The sequence below is a fragment of the Phoenix dactylifera genome, chromosome 5 (genome assembly GCF_051530095.1).
Source record: "Phoenix dactylifera cultivar Ajwa chromosome 5, Ajwa_hap1_PhDact_Kaust_v1.1, whole genome shotgun sequence".
Lineage (NCBI taxonomy): Eukaryota > Viridiplantae > Streptophyta > Magnoliopsida > Arecales > Arecaceae > Phoenix > Phoenix dactylifera.
The window spans coordinates 35,457,111-35,473,787 of NC_143194.1; the positions used below are offsets into that span (position 1 = coordinate 35,457,111).

The 16,677-nt window shown below is 39.3% G+C and overlaps 3 protein-coding genes across 5 annotated transcripts; 2 read left to right on the forward strand and 1 right to left on the reverse strand.

The window, feature by feature from the left end:
- Positions 1-567: 567 nt before the first annotated feature.
- On the forward strand, positions 568-2,831 carry LOC103713433 (protein OXIDATIVE STRESS 3-like). The gene is made up of 2 exons (XM_008800362.6): positions 568-904; positions 1,164-2,831. Exons 1-2 carry the CDS (start codon positions 654-656, stop codon positions 1,465-1,467), a joined length of 555 nt encoding a protein of 184 aa, XP_008798584.1. The 5' UTR covers positions 568-653; the 3' UTR covers positions 1,468-2,831.
- Positions 2,832-9,360: 6,529 nt separating this feature from the next.
- Positions 9,361-11,622, forward strand: LOC103713434 (leucine-rich repeat extensin-like protein 7). The gene has a single exon (XM_008800363.5). It carries the CDS (start codon positions 10,068-10,070, stop codon positions 11,331-11,333), a length of 1,266 nt encoding a protein of 421 aa, XP_008798585.2. The 5' UTR covers positions 9,361-10,067; the 3' UTR covers positions 11,334-11,622.
- A 458-nt stretch (positions 11,623-12,080) lies between these two features.
- Positions 12,081-16,257, reverse strand: LOC103713435 (acid phosphatase 1-like). Of its 3 annotated transcripts, none has more exons than XM_008800364.5 (3): positions 15,431-16,257; positions 15,013-15,222; positions 12,081-12,514 (listed from the first exon to the last, which is right to left on the reverse strand). In XM_008800364.5, exons 1-3 carry the CDS (start codon positions 16,012-16,014, stop codon positions 12,337-12,339), a joined length of 972 nt encoding a protein of 323 aa, XP_008798586.2. In that variant the 5' UTR covers positions 16,015-16,257; the 3' UTR covers positions 12,081-12,336. The 3 variants fall into 3 exon arrangements, with proteins under 3 accessions (XP_008798586.2, XP_088578723.1, XP_088578724.1); XM_088722597.1 differs by having other exon boundaries at positions 12,239-12,534; positions 15,431-15,979; XM_088722598.1 differs by having other exon boundaries at positions 12,461-12,593; positions 15,431-15,979.
- Between the last annotated feature and the right edge of the window lie 420 nt (positions 16,258-16,677).

Here is a 16,677-nt window from a genome sequence, read left to right on the forward strand (position 1 = left end):
AATAAAAAAAAACTGAGATTTAGATTAGAAATTTTGATCGATATAATAAATAGATTGAATTTGGATTGTTGAATTTTTGATTTGATCTATATACAATCCGATTTCTGACCTAGTTGGCCGGGTGCGGGAGCTTTTTATTATTATCTTTTTGTTTTTTTTACGCACTATCTCATCTATATGCCTTTTCACCATGCATTCGCATCCATACCCGCACACATGAGCTGATTTGTCAATTGACGAAACAAGTATCCTATCATTCAAATTCAATGAATGACAATAAATAATTTGTTAGGCTGTTCAGGAGGAGTGGCATGTTTAAGATGCTCCACGTCCTCACCCTCACCAGTTGGCTTTGACTAATCAAGATAGAAACGGGTACATGATTTCTCTGACGCGGAACATCTTTATTACGCACTTCTCGGGGGTGCAGCGTAATGGAGGCATGCCATGCTCTCTATCCACAAACGTTTTAAAATAATTAATCCATCTCATTTAAGAATTAAAAATGCGACCGCCCGCAGAAATGTTCCTTGAGCTTCAAGTTGCAAGCAGTTTATATCCATCTGTCCGTCCATGCAACGACTAAAGAGCTTCTTTTTATTTTCCTCCTCCAAGCCGGACCTTCCTTCTCCAGAGGCACCAAATTTCGATACATGGGTAAAGGTCTCGAGGAAACATTTCGTGGAGCCCCGTCGCCACAAGCCGAAGATGCCGATGAGCTCCGCGAATCTGCGTCTCTCTCAAATGACTCCAGCGACTCCATGTTCTCATCTTCATCTAATCTCACAGATGACGCAACTTCCTCATCTCCCAAGTCATTCTCGCCATCATCGAATTCATCGAAATTGAATTCGGACGGGCCTCTTTTCGAGCTATCTTCGCTCATGGCTCAGCTTCCTATCAGGTGAGTACATCAGTCTTTTAACTCTGAATCTGCCGTTCTCTGTTTACATAGCAATGCAGAGGTCCAAGCAAACAACAGAGAGATTTAGAAAATATGAACAAGATAAAAACCATCAAAAAGATAATCAATATATCAGCCAACTTTCCAAAGCTAACTTTTTGTTCCTGGTAATTCCATGATTGGTCCATTTATCAAATTACTCATTTTGTTTACTACGCATTAGATTTAGTAATTTCGATGACATTCTGGGGGTCTGCAGGAGAGGGCTGTCTAAATACTTTCAAGGGAAATCACAGTCCTTTACATCCCTGTCCGATGCTAGATGCATAGATGATCTTGCCAAGAAAGAGACCCCTTACAAGAAGAGGATGAAACCATGCAAGAGCTATGCAGGAGGTTTCGATGCAAGCCAAAAGCCATGCTATACACCAGGGCCTTGTAACAAGACCATAGCAAAGAAAACTTCCAGGGGTTCAAGTGGTTCTCTAGTTGCCAGGAGAAGCAGCAGTAGCCTTTTATCTATTAGCAAACCACCTCCCATACCTGTGAATAAGAACATGTAATTTTTTTTGGTATTTAATTATAGAATATGAAGAAGAGATGCTGCCTGATTTCATGACAAGCAATCTATTTGATAGAAGAAATTAGGCAGCAGAATTTGTCGTGCTCCTTTTTGTGTATTAGTTCTGTGAATAAAAGAGAAGTAGGACCATTTCGTTAAGCATCACACTGTATTCAGTGGGTTTTATCATTACTACACAGTAATTTTTTTGGGGGGTAGAGCGACATCTCAAACTGAGGAAAAAAAACTGTAAACTCTAGAACATTGCATCACACTTTTTTTTGATGAAAAATGGAGGAAGCGAATTACTTCCCCAAGCTTAAATCAATCAAAAATTATTTACAGCGTTTCAGAGGACATTGCATCACACTTGAACTCTGTTTAACTGCTCGTTTGCAAAAATGTTTTTCAATGCTTGACATTCCATTTTTCCTTTTCTAATTTACAAAAACCGCTTGATGCACAAGTAGATTCAACAATTCATGGATCGATAGTTAATTTTCCGTTGAGCTCAAATAATTTGCGGTTCAAGCAATAAAGAGGTCGTCTTCTGCTACAACCATTCCCTGTTAGCAGACAAAAATTTAAGCATGGTTGAATCCAATGGTGCCTATCATTAATGAAAAAAGTTGCTCATCTTATTGTCAGGATCTATGTCAGAGAGCCATACTGGTATGTAGCTTCTGTGTGGCCTCAATCACATCAGCCCCAGCTTTAACTGTATCTGGCCCATTTCCAAGCGCATTGCTCGATGATGCTAGCTGTAGCATCGCAATGTTCCAATAGCTATGATCTGTCAAAAATTGGGTCATCTTTGTCATCTTGAAATGACGATGTCTAATAAATCCTATAGCAAGTTGGATTAAAAAGACTTTAAAGCATTGTTTGTTCTTGGATCCAAGGTTCTCTGTTGGAAATATTAGATGTAAGCGTAAAGTGTCTGTTAAAGATTGGCAGAGAGCATATCTAAAAGACGCATTTAATTGCCAAAATTTAGGACTTTGGAATTATAACTAGGTTAAAATGCCACTCTAACAGCCAAGGAAAAGGAGGGCAGCGGGATGGATCCAGCATCCTCATGATTGATGATCATCTTAGACTTGTCATTCACTGTTATATTTTGGACGAGAGCCCCTTTTCGCAATAGGCTAGTCTCCTCAACATAAAATTTTCAGATGGTCTAGCCAACATAAATGATCTTTCGAAAAGGTATTCAGTAACACTCTTATACTAAATCTAATGGGACGCTGGAAATTTCATCAAGACAAGGGATATTACCAGGGAAAGTAGAAAGGGGAATAAAATAAGGTAACTTGGATAAAGTTTGTGGTAATTCCAAGCTGATCCAGCATCATTTTTAATTTTACCCGGCTACTTTTGCAGTTCCAGAGGGGATGATTTCAACCGTATCTCGCAGTGCCTGGGCAATGTTTGCACGACCTTTTGCTGCTTGCAACCAGTATGGCCGTAACCTACCTTTTGCTGCTCAGCGTGTCAAGAATAAAAGTAGCATCTGCAAATAGAGAATTGTTCTCAAAAGTAAGGTATTCAACTTGGTTCCCAACCTACCTTTACCTTAATGGCAGTAAAAATTTAGCCATTAGCAGTCTAGATCACATGATCCTGATAGCACTTTCAGAAACAAGCAAAAAAAAAAAGACAAAACATATTAACATGGGGTACTCCGCTTGAATTAGAGTTTGAAACCAAACTTATCCTCGAAAGGATAAAGGAGCCGATTCAAGCAAGATTCAATGTAAATCTAACTTTTTATCTATTCATAGGATCTGGATGGTTGTGTTTCTCAGCAGCCGCAATGAAAGAAATGAAAAAAAAGATTTCAATTAAAATGACTACTTTGATCAACAACAAAATTTTCAGTTTTTTGGAGGTAACTACGTACCAACGAAATCGGAGAATTTACGAAGGTATTCAAGTTATTAAGTATAGAGATAGTAAACTAAAAGACCGGTTCAAAAGAATATTTAGAGCAGCATAGATTCTCCAAAGAACATAACCCGATTTTAGATTGGTTAGTGTATAACCTAATTTGTAGAAATCAATTAAAAAAACAACTTTTCCCTTACTGGGAAGTCAAAAAGGTCTTTGCTGACTCTCCCTCGACAATGATAGCTTCATCATGCCTTCACCAAGCAAAATTTAATGTATAAAGTGCACAACTTTGCTTTGTTAGAACTTAGAATCTGGTACCTATGTGCTGGATTAAATATGATACCAAACATTCCTAGGGATCGTCTAGCCTAGAGCAAAAAAAAAAAAAGAAGAAGAAGATGATTTGCTCCAAGAAAAAAATTGCAGGCAACGTATTAAGACATTTTTGGCACATGCCAAGCATATATTTCTTAATTTTTAAAATTAAAAATAAAAAACAGTTAGATAGATAGTAATGCTAGTGGAAGGACCTAAACCTCAAACCTTATGGTTATCAAATAAATGCTAGAGGTGGAGGCCGCAGTCGAATTCCTGTTTGAATAAAATAGGATTTCGACAGCTAAAAAATTTCGAAATTTTTAAATAAAGTCGGCAAATCGCTTGCCGGCTTAACTTAAATATCATAATTTTTTTTAATTTTGCAAGTCCACTTAAATCTTGCTGGATGACCTGAAATATCAAAAATATGAAAGTTCACCTACTCGAAAGTATTCGATGGAATTCTTCGATACCTAAATCATAGCTATTTTGGTAATAGCTCGCATATCTTGCCAAGACATCATGCTCATGCATCTAGCCCACGTAGATTGCTTGTATGTTGCACACGCAAGAAAACCATACGCGATCATGCACCGAGCTATCACTAGCTAGAGGAGCTTAAAATTTGAATGACTTTGCGTGCGCTTTTATGGTGGCTATGTAGCGAGTTTTCATTAGTTGGTCAATCACGACAACTATAATCAGCTCCAACACATATCACGATGCAAAAGATATTTAATTATATATATATAACAATAATTATAATAACTTATAAAATATAAAAAAAATATTTTATTATTTTTAAAAATTAGTTTTTCAAGCAAGGTACTACTATCATGCATCTAAACTTTCACATCTCTTCTTTCCTACCGTTAGCAACCTACCTTCTAACCAACCGCTTTTTTTTCTCCGATCTCCTTCGCAACCATCACCTTGGTGAAGTGCCTTCAATTGATGGCTCTACAAATGCAAGGTCATGTAAGAAAGATTTTAGATATCCATTGAGAGACATTGGTGAGGTGAGTGGAAGCTGCCTAAGGCTCTCCGTGACGTTTTGTTTTCAGATTTTATTGAGTGTATCCATACTCATGTAGTATGATGCGCCCGCTCTAGCCAAAAAAAAGAGAGGCTTTTTTTTGTTCCATACGAATTATTATTTTTCATCTCTACTCTCCTCTAAAAACTCCAATCAAATATAAAATATTTCTCTTTTTCTCTATTGACCACATTTTTCCTCCTGCGGACCAAACAATCCCATATTTGTTTTAATTTTCTATTTTAAATTTTTGCCTGCTAAATATATTTTACAATTTTCATTATGAAAATAAAAAATAATGGAGGCTGCTCAATATATTCTTGTTGCGGGAAATTTAGAGAATTGGAAATAGAATTCTTTTTTAAAAATTTTAAAATAAAAATAATGGCGATGCCAAATGCAGCCTTATTTTTGATTCTAAATATTTTAATATACATAATAAATCACTAAAAGTATGTATGCGGTGGGCCAGGTCAGGTTAAAATAAATAAAGCGAATCCGATCGTTGGCTAAAATAAATGACATGGTCATAACGAGACCGGACTGCATTGGGCCATTTTTCCACCTAGCCAGGAGACAACAGCAGGAAAGTAGAGGCCTTCTTGTGCCCAAGTACTATAAAATCTAGTCTGAAAAGGGATTGGAACAAGTGATGGATCCAAAACTAGAACTAGGTTCGGTATCTATTTGCCACATTCAAAATGGGAATCCATTCGAGCCCAATTGAAAGATTGCAAAGGCTCGCCCAATCTAACTTGCAAAATGGTGATTGAACACGACCTAAAAATCAAAATTAACCAATATGAAATATTCTAAGACTACTTAATACATAGTCATTTATTTTACATCAAGTTCTTTTAACAAAAAATCAAAGATGTTTCTTTGATGTGCTTTGAATTTGCTAAGAAGATCGCAGGCCTCCATTTTAAAAGATCGAATCAGCCACATATAGGCTGGGTTTGGGTTATATTTTTCGCGCAAAAAGATCATCGGCCTTCTCTCACGATTTAAACTATTGAATCAGAACTTGTGCAGATCTTAAAGTAATTAATTTTTTTTAAATTTTGTCTGCATAGATTTTGAAATGGCTATTATGCGATTGAATGATTGGCACGTAAGATAAATCATTCTTTAGCTCAAAAACATACAACCGGAAACCATAAAGGACAGTGTGGACCATGGCCCTGGCCCCCTTTACAACTGGTGTTTCTTTGGCTCGTCGTCCCCCTCCCAAAATTGAACGGGGGAAAGCTATATATGGAGAGAGACGTGGAGGAATTTTTTCTCTTTTCAATTTTTCTTCGGCGTTTCTATTAAAAAAAACTTTCTTCAGTAATGAAAGGTTGCAGGTTAAAAATTAAAATAAGAATGGTTGTAAGTAAATAGTCCTTAAAATTATTCAAAAAATATTTGTTTGGCCAAAAAATCTGCACAAAGCACCGTCACCTAGCATGTCCATTTAACCTTTTCTTTTTGAATATTTTAAAAAAACCATTTTAGATTTCTTTCTATTTGTCTTTTTTCAGATGTTTTCTTTGCTAAATTTTCTATTCATAGGTTTATATTTTAATATTCTTTTAACTCAATACATTTTTCTTCATAAGAGGTAGGTATAATCATTAAGATCATAAATCAGAAAATAAAGAAAAAAAGTATTGTGCCTTCTATAGATATTATTACAATTTTTATATTTACTATCAATAAAGTACAAGCACACATTTTATAATCAAATAATGCATTACTGTTAGACTTCTCCAGAGAGAAATCTTGGCTCCACCCTGCACATTTACAATCAAAATTGCAATCCTCATTTTGTCTTTGCATATTGAGACCTATAAAAGTTTTTTTTTTTTTTTTTAAGCAAGAGATCTCGATTCAAATATTAATGATGGTGAATAATAACTATATTTTTTAAAAAAAGTAAAAATGGTCATTAATTGAAAAAAAAAGTAAAAATGGTCCACTAAGCGGCATCTTATTAATGATCCGGTAGCAAGCGGCCGAATAATGTAAAACTTAAGAGAATACTGCATCAAAAAGTTGTCAGAGCTTTTCTGTAAAAAAAATTTTTTTTTGTCAAAACCATGGCTTATTGCCCACAGGCTGCCGTTAACCTAATGCACTAGAAAATAAAATAAGTGACTTTGTCCTCGTTCTTATCCCTTTGTCCCCCAAGTCTTTCATGAGTCTGACGTGCGTTCTAATTCCTCTCTCGACGTGCACAAACTAACGTGCTCCGAGCAATCTCCTACGTCTGGAACCGGATTCAACGATCTCACGCCTACGGGACAAAATTATTTTAGCATTCCAACGGAACATTTGATACGGTAAATTCGGCAGCCTCGTCCATATAGTGATGCTGGGATCGAAGAACAGAAACGAAAGGGCAAAAAAACGGAGGGGTGAGATGCAGAGCGGTGGAAGGAAAGGGTCGAAAGGGCACTCGAAATCGGAGCAGGGAGGTCGCAAGGACCGGAGATCGGCCACAGGCATGAGCGGGGAGCCGAAGAAGGGCGGGCACGGAGGGAAGTTCACCTGGGCCGGCGACCACCGCTACTCCCAAGTCGAGTACGGTGGCGAGATGGGGAAGCTGGATGCCAAGGATCCTAACTTCGAAGACCCACCGGAAGAGAAACGACTAACGGTCTGATGCTCGTGCTATGAAATCTTTGTGGATGGTTAGATTCCACTTCGAGCGAAGATCGGATCGACGCCTCTGATGTTGCCTTGTTGTAGTTAAATAAAGTTAAATCTGTGACTGATGTGTCTATAATTGTGTCTCCTCCCATCATATTTAAGATTTCCGTATCTCTCAGTCTCCTTTTTGGCCATGGATCGGATCTTGTTCGCAATTGAAAGTATGACAATGCATTTTGGCCATCAATTAGAAATTGATCAAGAAAAAAATTGGATAAGAGGATCCGGTGCACACAATTTAGCAGTTGTAGATTAAAAAGGGCCGTTCTTGTAAGATAAATTAGTTAATTAGAGTGCGGGGACCGTAAACAAATTCATAGAGCAATTTGTTTTGTCGTATACTACCACACCAGCTGGAGAGCACCGCCCATCCTCTCTTTTTTTTTCCCTTCTTTTATTTATTTACAATGGTTTACACCTTGCGGATGCGGGTAGGACCAACAAAATCCTAAAATAACCAAACAGAGAAGAAATTTGGCACTGTGTCATGTCCTTTCTAAACAAAACCTCTAGAATAGTAAGCTATATGGGAAGCAACTCATTCAGCTGCATTATTTACTTTTCTATAAACATGTGTAGTTTGATAAGCACTATGCTTATGTAGATATTCATGGAACGGATAAACACATAAGATATTTATGGATGCGAGCAAAACTGGGTTCAAGGTCTGCACCTCAGTGTGGATGAAACAACGTGTTCAACCGAGCTATGGGAACCTTAACACCGAGCGAAGTAACGAAGAAAACGTAGTCTCAGCATGGAGACTTAAAAAGAGTGGTGCCGTGGGTCCTTCAGCTTTGTTTTTTGCTCAAATCCATTCCCTAAGAGAGGTTGGCTTGTTGGTGAGACTGTTCCTGGGTGTTTTGCTCTCCCAAACATCTGTTCTTCCGTTGTTTTCGGGGGAAATTGAAGTCTTCAGTGTTTTGCTCTGTTTGCAAAAAAAAAAAAAAATCTATTCTTCTGTTGTTTTTGGGGAAAATTGAAGTCTTCAGAGCTGGCTCTTCTTTTGGTTCTTTGTCACTATAGGGCTGTTTTTCCTTGCTATATACCATACATTCTTTTCTTTTCCCTCAGTTGTAAATTTGCTTTCATTCTGCAATAAAATTCAGGTGACTAAGGGATAATCTCTTAGTCTCCTTTTCCTCACAAATAAATATTTAAATAAATAAAAAAGAATCTCAGACGACAAAACAAGAACAGGCAGAAAAAACAATTCAATGTATACATTTCTGCACTTGGAGACCCAGGAATTCCTGATGACCATATATACAATAGCTTCTTCCTGCATAGGCTTACTAAAATTTCAGACAAATTATATTTAATAGTAAGTTTATTGGTGAGCAGCCACTGGAAAACTTCAGCAATGCAAAAGAGGCAAGACGGCCTTGCGATCATGGGCCTGGCTCGAACAATACTGTACGATGAGATGTTCAAATCCTTCATGGCATCTTCGCGGCCATCATAAACCTTCTAGATCTGCCTCCATTGCATTCCTGGTAGGGGAACAAGTTGGTGTAGAGCTCAAGTCCGTCCGTCATGGACTTGTATGGATATCAGCAATCAGTATGATTTGTAGCTTCTTTAGATAAGCTTTGAGCCCTGAGATTAACTTGATGTTGCATACAAACAATAATTAGCTACATGCTGTAATAACAGAAAAAAATAGATGGAGCACGCATCAGGGACGATGGGTAATTTTGTTAGCTTGAAAAGAGGGCTACGAAGATTGAAGACAAGTTAGTGTTTATTATATCGCTGTTGATTTATTTATGAAGATTATTTATTTTTTTAGGTTACATTTATGAAGAACTAGGTTGGGAAGATAATGTAGGGTAAGATCCACCCAATTCATTTGTTAAGCTTTTAAAAACACTTCTTTCCATTGGTCATCTTATTGTAGTTGACGCGTGTGAATGAAGGATTGGATGTAGGATACAGTTAGCCATTTATTCTGGGACTTCCCGTATTTCCCTTTCATGCATAGCAAGTGAGAATCCATGCTTAAAAAGTGTTCCAAGCTTACATAAGTTCCACTCAGAATGTTGGTGCGAAATGGCACTGGTGGTGGAATCCAGTTGCTGCTCACTTGTTCCTCGCCAGTATATTTTGTGCTGCTTACGTGGACGAATTGGATGCTGGTACTCCATATGAAGTCAGCAGCTCCTCTCCCAATATTACATCTATACACTCATACAAAAAGAACAGTTCAATCCTTTCAAGATAAGAGGGGTTCAGAAATTTCACTGAAGAAGTCCCTCAGGCCCTTGAGCCATTCGCTTTGCTTCGTTCAGTGGCACTCTTCATGATGCCATTTTAAAGGATCAATAATAACATTATTCCCCGCCAGCTGAGCGACTTTTTGGGTGACACTTTTTGACGTAAGCTTTTTCCTAGCCTCACAGGATAAACCATTCCCTGAGGGCCTCATGACGCAGGTTAGTAATGCCATTTTCCCATGCATTAAATCACCTTGAGGCAACCTTCACAAATACACGGAAAATTTTAGAACACTTCCAATAACACGATGCCAAGTGTCGACAACACCAAGCAAATAAAGCAAATGGCATTCACCGGTCCAATCACAACCCGTCAGACAAAGAATCCAGCTCCGGAGAAACACTCTCCAAATTCCCACTCATTCCCATCCCCTGCCCAAAATGCAGAGCCTTTGGTTGCTCCCTTTGCTTGCATTCCTCCACCTCTCCTTCCCCAAATCCTCGGCTAACATTGGAATTGGTGGTCGTGTCGGAGTCTGGATCAACGGGAGGGGCATCACTACCACCACCCACACCCAAGCCCCACCGCCCAGAGCCTCAGATCCCGGCCCTAGCAGGGAGTACATAGTCCTCCAAGCGTGGAAATCAGCCATGACGGAGGACCCATCTGGAATTCTAAGTTCTTGGGTTGGCCCTGATGTGTGCTCCTATAGAGGTATCTTCTGCTCAGATCCCCCTGAAGAGATGTCGTCATCCACTGCCAGTAGTGTGGTGGCGGGCATAGATCTCAACCATGCCAACCTCAAGGGATCTCTGGTGAAGGAGCTCTCCCTCCTCACCCACCTCTCCGTCATCCACCTCAACAGCAACAGCTTCTCAGGCACCGTCCCGGACTCCTTCAAAGAGTTCCAGTACCTCTCAGAGCTGGATCTCAGCAACAACCGCCTCTCAGGGCCTTTCCCAACCGCAGTTCTCCTCATCCCAAACCTCAAGTATCTGGATCTCAGGTTCAACAGCTTCTCAGGGGAGGTCCCAGACGAGGTCTTTGAGAAGGACCTGGATGCCATCTTCCTCAACAACAACCAGTTTGGAGGCCAGATCCCCATGAGCGTCTGGGGCTCTCCTGCTACTGTGATCACCCTGGCTAACAACAAGTTCTCAGGGTCCATTCCTGCTAGCTTTGGCTACACGGGTGCTAGGATTAGAGAGATCCTCTTCCTCAACAACAAGCTCACAGGCTGCATTCCAGAGGGACTTGGCTATCTATCAGGGATAGAGGTCCTGGACTTGAGCTTCAACGCACTCACAGGTCACCTCCCTGACTCTCTGTCGTGCCTCACTGGGATGGAGGTGCTTAATATAGCACACAACCAGCTAACAGGGGAACTTTCTGACTTGGTTTGTGATATGAAGAGACTTGTAAACCTTACGTTGTCTTATAACTTCTTCTCCGGGTTCAGCCAAGATTGTGCAGGGCTCTTCTTCAGGAATGTGGGGTTTGATTTTGCTGGGAATTGTGTACCTGGGGGGCACATGCAGAGGCCTCCACCCGAGTGCATGGGAGTGTCTTGGGGTGGTCTCAGCTGCCTGAGGATCCCATTCACAAAGCCTATAGCTTGCGCTGCAGGAGCCATCATGGGTCAAGTGGGTGGAATGGTTGGGATCCCATTTCCCTTCCCCGCTTCACTGCCTCCTTCCGTGCCATGAAGCTGTGTTAGGACGAGACTGGGACTAGACCGGTGGTGCCTACTTGGAAATCTAATGGCGCAGACAGCAGGCCGTATGTGTATTTAATTATTGAAGCTCTCGTCAATATATATCCTGAGTGCTCAAGTTCAATTCTTCCTTCTATTCTATTTTTCGGTGGCTTTAGATTGCTTTGATGTTCGCATGAAGCATTAGACATGCGTATAGCCACCTTGGATCAAGCTTTTGGTTTTAAGAGCTGAGCATCTGTATTAATATTTATTAATGTTATCATACAGACTTGCCAAGAGAGGAGTTCTCTTTATATCCAATTAGAGATAGTTTTTACCGATCAGAAATAGAAGATCTTCTACTTTAAATGGTGATGTTACACGAGTCCTGATCATCAACAAACTGGAGCAATCAACTCATGGGCTGCAGGGTGTCTAGAGGGAGTGCATTCCTGAAGTAGATGAATCCTATGATGTTAGACACCAAACCACTTCATATTAAGAGTGTTAACATTCCTTAACCTTCGCTCGACAAAAGATTTGTGCTTCCAACTGACGTTAGTTTGTTTGATACAGTCCACCTGAGGGTCGCAGCCGGCTACGATGACTATGAAGAAACTACAAATTCCGACAGAGTCTATTTCGATTATGAAAACTGTCTTTAGTGAGAATTTGTATTTCGTCCTCGCTTCTCTGCATCTCACTGGTGAAGCCTCCGATTCTGTAGGGATCTCGCTTTTTAAAAGTTCTCTTAAAATGACAACATATAAAATACAAATTCTCCTCTATTAATCTTGGAATGAGTTGATGGTTAACTTAGATGTGTCATGCCTTCGATAAACCTCAGCTCTCTGATGACACATTGTCTGCTGTTGCAGCTTCAAATATATGTTCGCGGTGCCAGGGTACAAACAATTTGTGGAATCATTGTTCTTACAAATAATACGTTTACAATATAATTGTATGAATTTGGAAAAGATTCAACAAATTGCTTAGTCCTTTTCCAAACAATATCATTGAATGTAGTACATGGGATTGGGGAGTTTGAAGGATCGCATGGCCATAGGTGAACCCAACAAGTCACTCCATTGATCCCCAGAGTTCCCATGGATCCTGTATCCTTGAGCTTCCAACTCTGCCCGTCTCCCTGATTTATATCTCACTGCTTTCTTGCCAATATCAGAATCTTCCCTGTCTCGTGACATATTATCCTTGATCAGCAAATACTTGTCAAATTCATATATAAAAGTTGGCTGAAAACCAGTTTACCCTATGGTACATCAAGTTAATTGAGGGTTCAGGAATGTTTCAATCATTCAGAAAAGCACATAAGAATATTTAGCCCAAATAGATGATACTAGGAATCTAGTATAGCAGTTTTCCTGGGTGACTGCATACAGTACATTAATTTGGAAGATCCTGATATATGATATCCCATTATGGGAAAACTAAATGATGAGAAGTTCTAATTAAAAAAGTAAGAGTCTAAAATTTGATAGTTATGCTAAACAGACCGAAAGTTGAGTTTTTGCAAGTGAACTGTTAAGAACTTAGCATTCAACCAGCAGCTAACTAAAGGGGCAGAAGATAAGTAGAAATGGGATGATCACTATAAATATGCATAATTCCCATAGTTGAAGAATTACAGAACATAATTCTCTAGGCGGTGTGAAAAAAAAGAAAGAAAATGAAAATTTAACTGCATGTGAACTTCATCCAGCATTAGCTCATAGTAGAACAGATACATTATAAGAATTGGCCACTATGATAGAGATCTATAATACTGCAAGTTAAGCAACTGATGGTTTAGATTGATTAATACTGATGAAATTTTCCAACTCCAGTTATTTTAAATTTAAATCAATAATATAACTTAAGCAATGTAGTGGGTGTGACATTGCATTTGAGGAAATAATGGATTAAAGTGTTTTATGTATATAAATAGACCACACTGGTGAAATTTTCCTGGTGAGCAAGATCCAGTTTCACAGCACAGGAATTTTACATGCAACAAGCATCATCACACTTGCTAGTGAAAGCTTATCTTTCATAAAAAATTGTACCAAATTGTTAATTAGGGGAAGAAGGCCTGATGATTTCAAGGATGAGCCTTTCTTATATTGCTACAGGGGCTGCAAATAGATCATGCTGACCAGAAACTGAGATATATACTAAAATTACCTAACTTTGAGTGAAACATGGATCTATGAATTGAGTCGAAAGTCAAACTTACATCTATTAAATGAACCAGTGAAGTTCCAGTTAATAGAAAGTTGGGATCACACATGATCTAACCACTATATAGTTGCATCAACCTACAGTAGAGCCATAGTCAATTGACTTGCCTCGAAAATGGAGAAACATAACTGGTAATACTCATCTCCGAAAGTCATAGCTAAACCTACTTGGATAAAATGAACAAGGATTATTCAAATTTTGTTAAAACATAGTTCAAATGATTGGAGGTTCAAGCGAATACTGGTGATTCCATTTTTGCAATACAATATATGAACAACATACATGTTGAATTATAGAAGCCAAAGTGTAGAAAGAGAATGGAAGTGGCAATGCAGGGGAACTGAAGGAATCAATCATGATTTACTTTATGGAGTGGCAGAGGAAACAGGATTTGGAATGTGGCTCAAGAACTGGCTGCTACCATTATAAGATGATCCTTTTTTCCCAACTACAAAGGCATTGTACTGTATTTGGTAAGCCTAGATGAGATTGAAAGTAACACATATAAGAGATAGTCAAGTTCATCTCCTAAGTTGTTTTAGGATCTCCCAAGGGCACCTAGATCAGTTTAAAAAATTAGATTTATTTTATAAAAATCTGCTCTTACAAACAGATTGTTTGATTTAATCATTTAAAGGCTGCGAGTATATTATTTTCAATGAGCAAGCTGGACCAACTCCAGCCATAATGCAAACTCTCAATAAGCAAAATTAAATTGTTAGGACTTTTTTCAGAATATGCATTAGTTAAGATAGAGATCTTGAGACATTATTCATTACATGGTTTTATAGAACATTTAATGTAGAATATATTTGAAGATTACCGCGACTTCTAGTGTAAAATATTGAGACTTTTGAAGATGAGGTAGCAGTTTTTAGCTTTTCTAAATTTCAATAACATTTATATTTCTGTGCAGTTTAATAATTTCTGGCATTGGAAGCTACAGCAATTCTTGTCCACAGATGAAGCTTCAATCCTCCTGTTTCAATACACACTTTGTTGGCAAACTTTTGAAGGCTGGTTTAGATTATACGATCAGAATCTAAACAAATCACTGCCAAAGTATATACCATAATATGAACTGGAAAATCTACCGGGCAGAAAACAAAAGAAAAAACAAAAAAATTTGTTATGAACCAAAATTTAGTCTCCACAACATTATGTGAATATGTACCTCAATAAAATGCATGCAAAAGATAAGTATATAACTTATTGTGCTTTGTGCTGACATTTGGGTATCTATAAACCAGATTTTTTTTTCATCACTTATTCACCTTAATGAAGATGCTTATCCATTACCCATTAGCTCAAGCTCCAAATTAACTCTACAAATTTCATAGCATAAGTTTTGACTCCACTAATGCAAGTTGAACAGTGTTACAACTTACAACATTAAGAAGAAACGCACTAGAGAATCATTCGTTAAAGCAGAAGAAAGAGAGCAAATGTACCTCAAAATGAGCCTATTCCAAGAATGGTATCCTGCGAACGATAGATTCTCTGCAGTGACATTCCTTTGAGCCTCGACACGGCCGGTCAGAAGGACCACCTGAAATCCTAGACCCAGGAGCTCCTCATACAGCCTCAAACTCGCCGGCAAAGCCGGCGCCTTTGCCAGATTCACCCACTCATCGAATGTCGTCTCGTTGAAATCCTCTGACCTACGAAATTTCGATACTTTGCATTAAGGGTAAAATCTCTGGAAAAAAAAAAACCCATTCGTATTAATTGCACGGTATTAACTTCAAAGCGGGTAATTGTCAATACTTTAAATTAAAAAAATAAAAAAACCAGCATTTTCAAAGCAAAGAATCTTTCTTTGACTCGTTGTAAATCAAGAAAATTGGGAGAAAAGGGGATATCCTGTACCCGTATCCGTTGACGGCGTAATAGGGGAGGTTGGAGAGCAGCGTCTCATCGACGTCAAAGATCCAGACGTCCTTCCCGTCGCCGACGACCTGAACGGTCTGGGCGAAGGCCAGGGACTCGGCGGCGACTACGGCGGAGTCCGATGCGAAGCGATCGCCGTTCATGTACTCCGCCACGAACTGGAGGCATCTGGCCGGAATCGTCTTCCAGTAGCCGGCGTTGTTGGTCTCCTCGGAGAGCCGCCAGCTGTCGCAGTAGAGGTCGTCGCCGTCGCCGCAAGGCGGGCCCTCAGAGACCATCCGGAGGACGGATTGGGAGGCGGCCGCGGAGGCGATGGCGGAGAGGACGAGGAGGAGGGGAAGGAATCGAAGTAATCCCATCTGATTTGGAGTTGGATAGAATAAAAAGGAAACCCTGACCCTAACCCTAGAAGGTTTGGATTCTTGGGGCTTCCCCTTCTTCCCTCGTTCTCCGTAGGAAGGGAAAGGAGAAGGAAGAGAAGAGCGGGTTCGGGGCGGACTTTTCCCATTCTTATGTATCATTATACTACAACGAAATGGCATCTTTCGTAAAATATTCTTCATCTTCTCGGCGATTGTGGAGATATTACCGTTTTGCTGCGCTATAAATTTCACCGGAACGATACCTTGTCGCGTGGCAGCAGACGATTGGTGATATTTGCCTGTTCACCCCAGGTTTAAGGAGGAGAAGACCGTTGTGGTGACTAGGTGGCGCGGCAAAGCGTTCTCTCAAGCTATCCTCGTCTGGTCCGTATCAAGACTTGTTGACCGTTAGCGAGCTCGAAGAAGGTCAGCTTCCCACAATTGGTTCGCTAGAACGCGTGCCAAGCCAAAAAACATAAACTCAGTAAAAACAAAACATAACCAGCATTAGAACATATCTCAACCTCACCACCAATCCAAAACTTAGTAAACTGGAAGATTATTTGCAAAGGCAAAGGTGCAGATGGTATGAGAATTCTTAATTTGGCAGAATTTTTTAACCGAGCTCTGCTCTCCAAGTAGGCACAGAGACTTTTGAATGATAGGTAGCCATAGATCACTAAATCTAATAAGATTTATTGTTATAACTCTGTCCTTACATCTAAAAAGACTAGCAAGAAAGTTTTTTTAAAAATTTTTTAGTCTAATATAATTATTCAAAATCTCTTTAGCGAATAATCGATATAAGACTAAATACACGTCTGTACGGATCCTCACATATTCCTCCCGTTTAAGTCCTGTCGT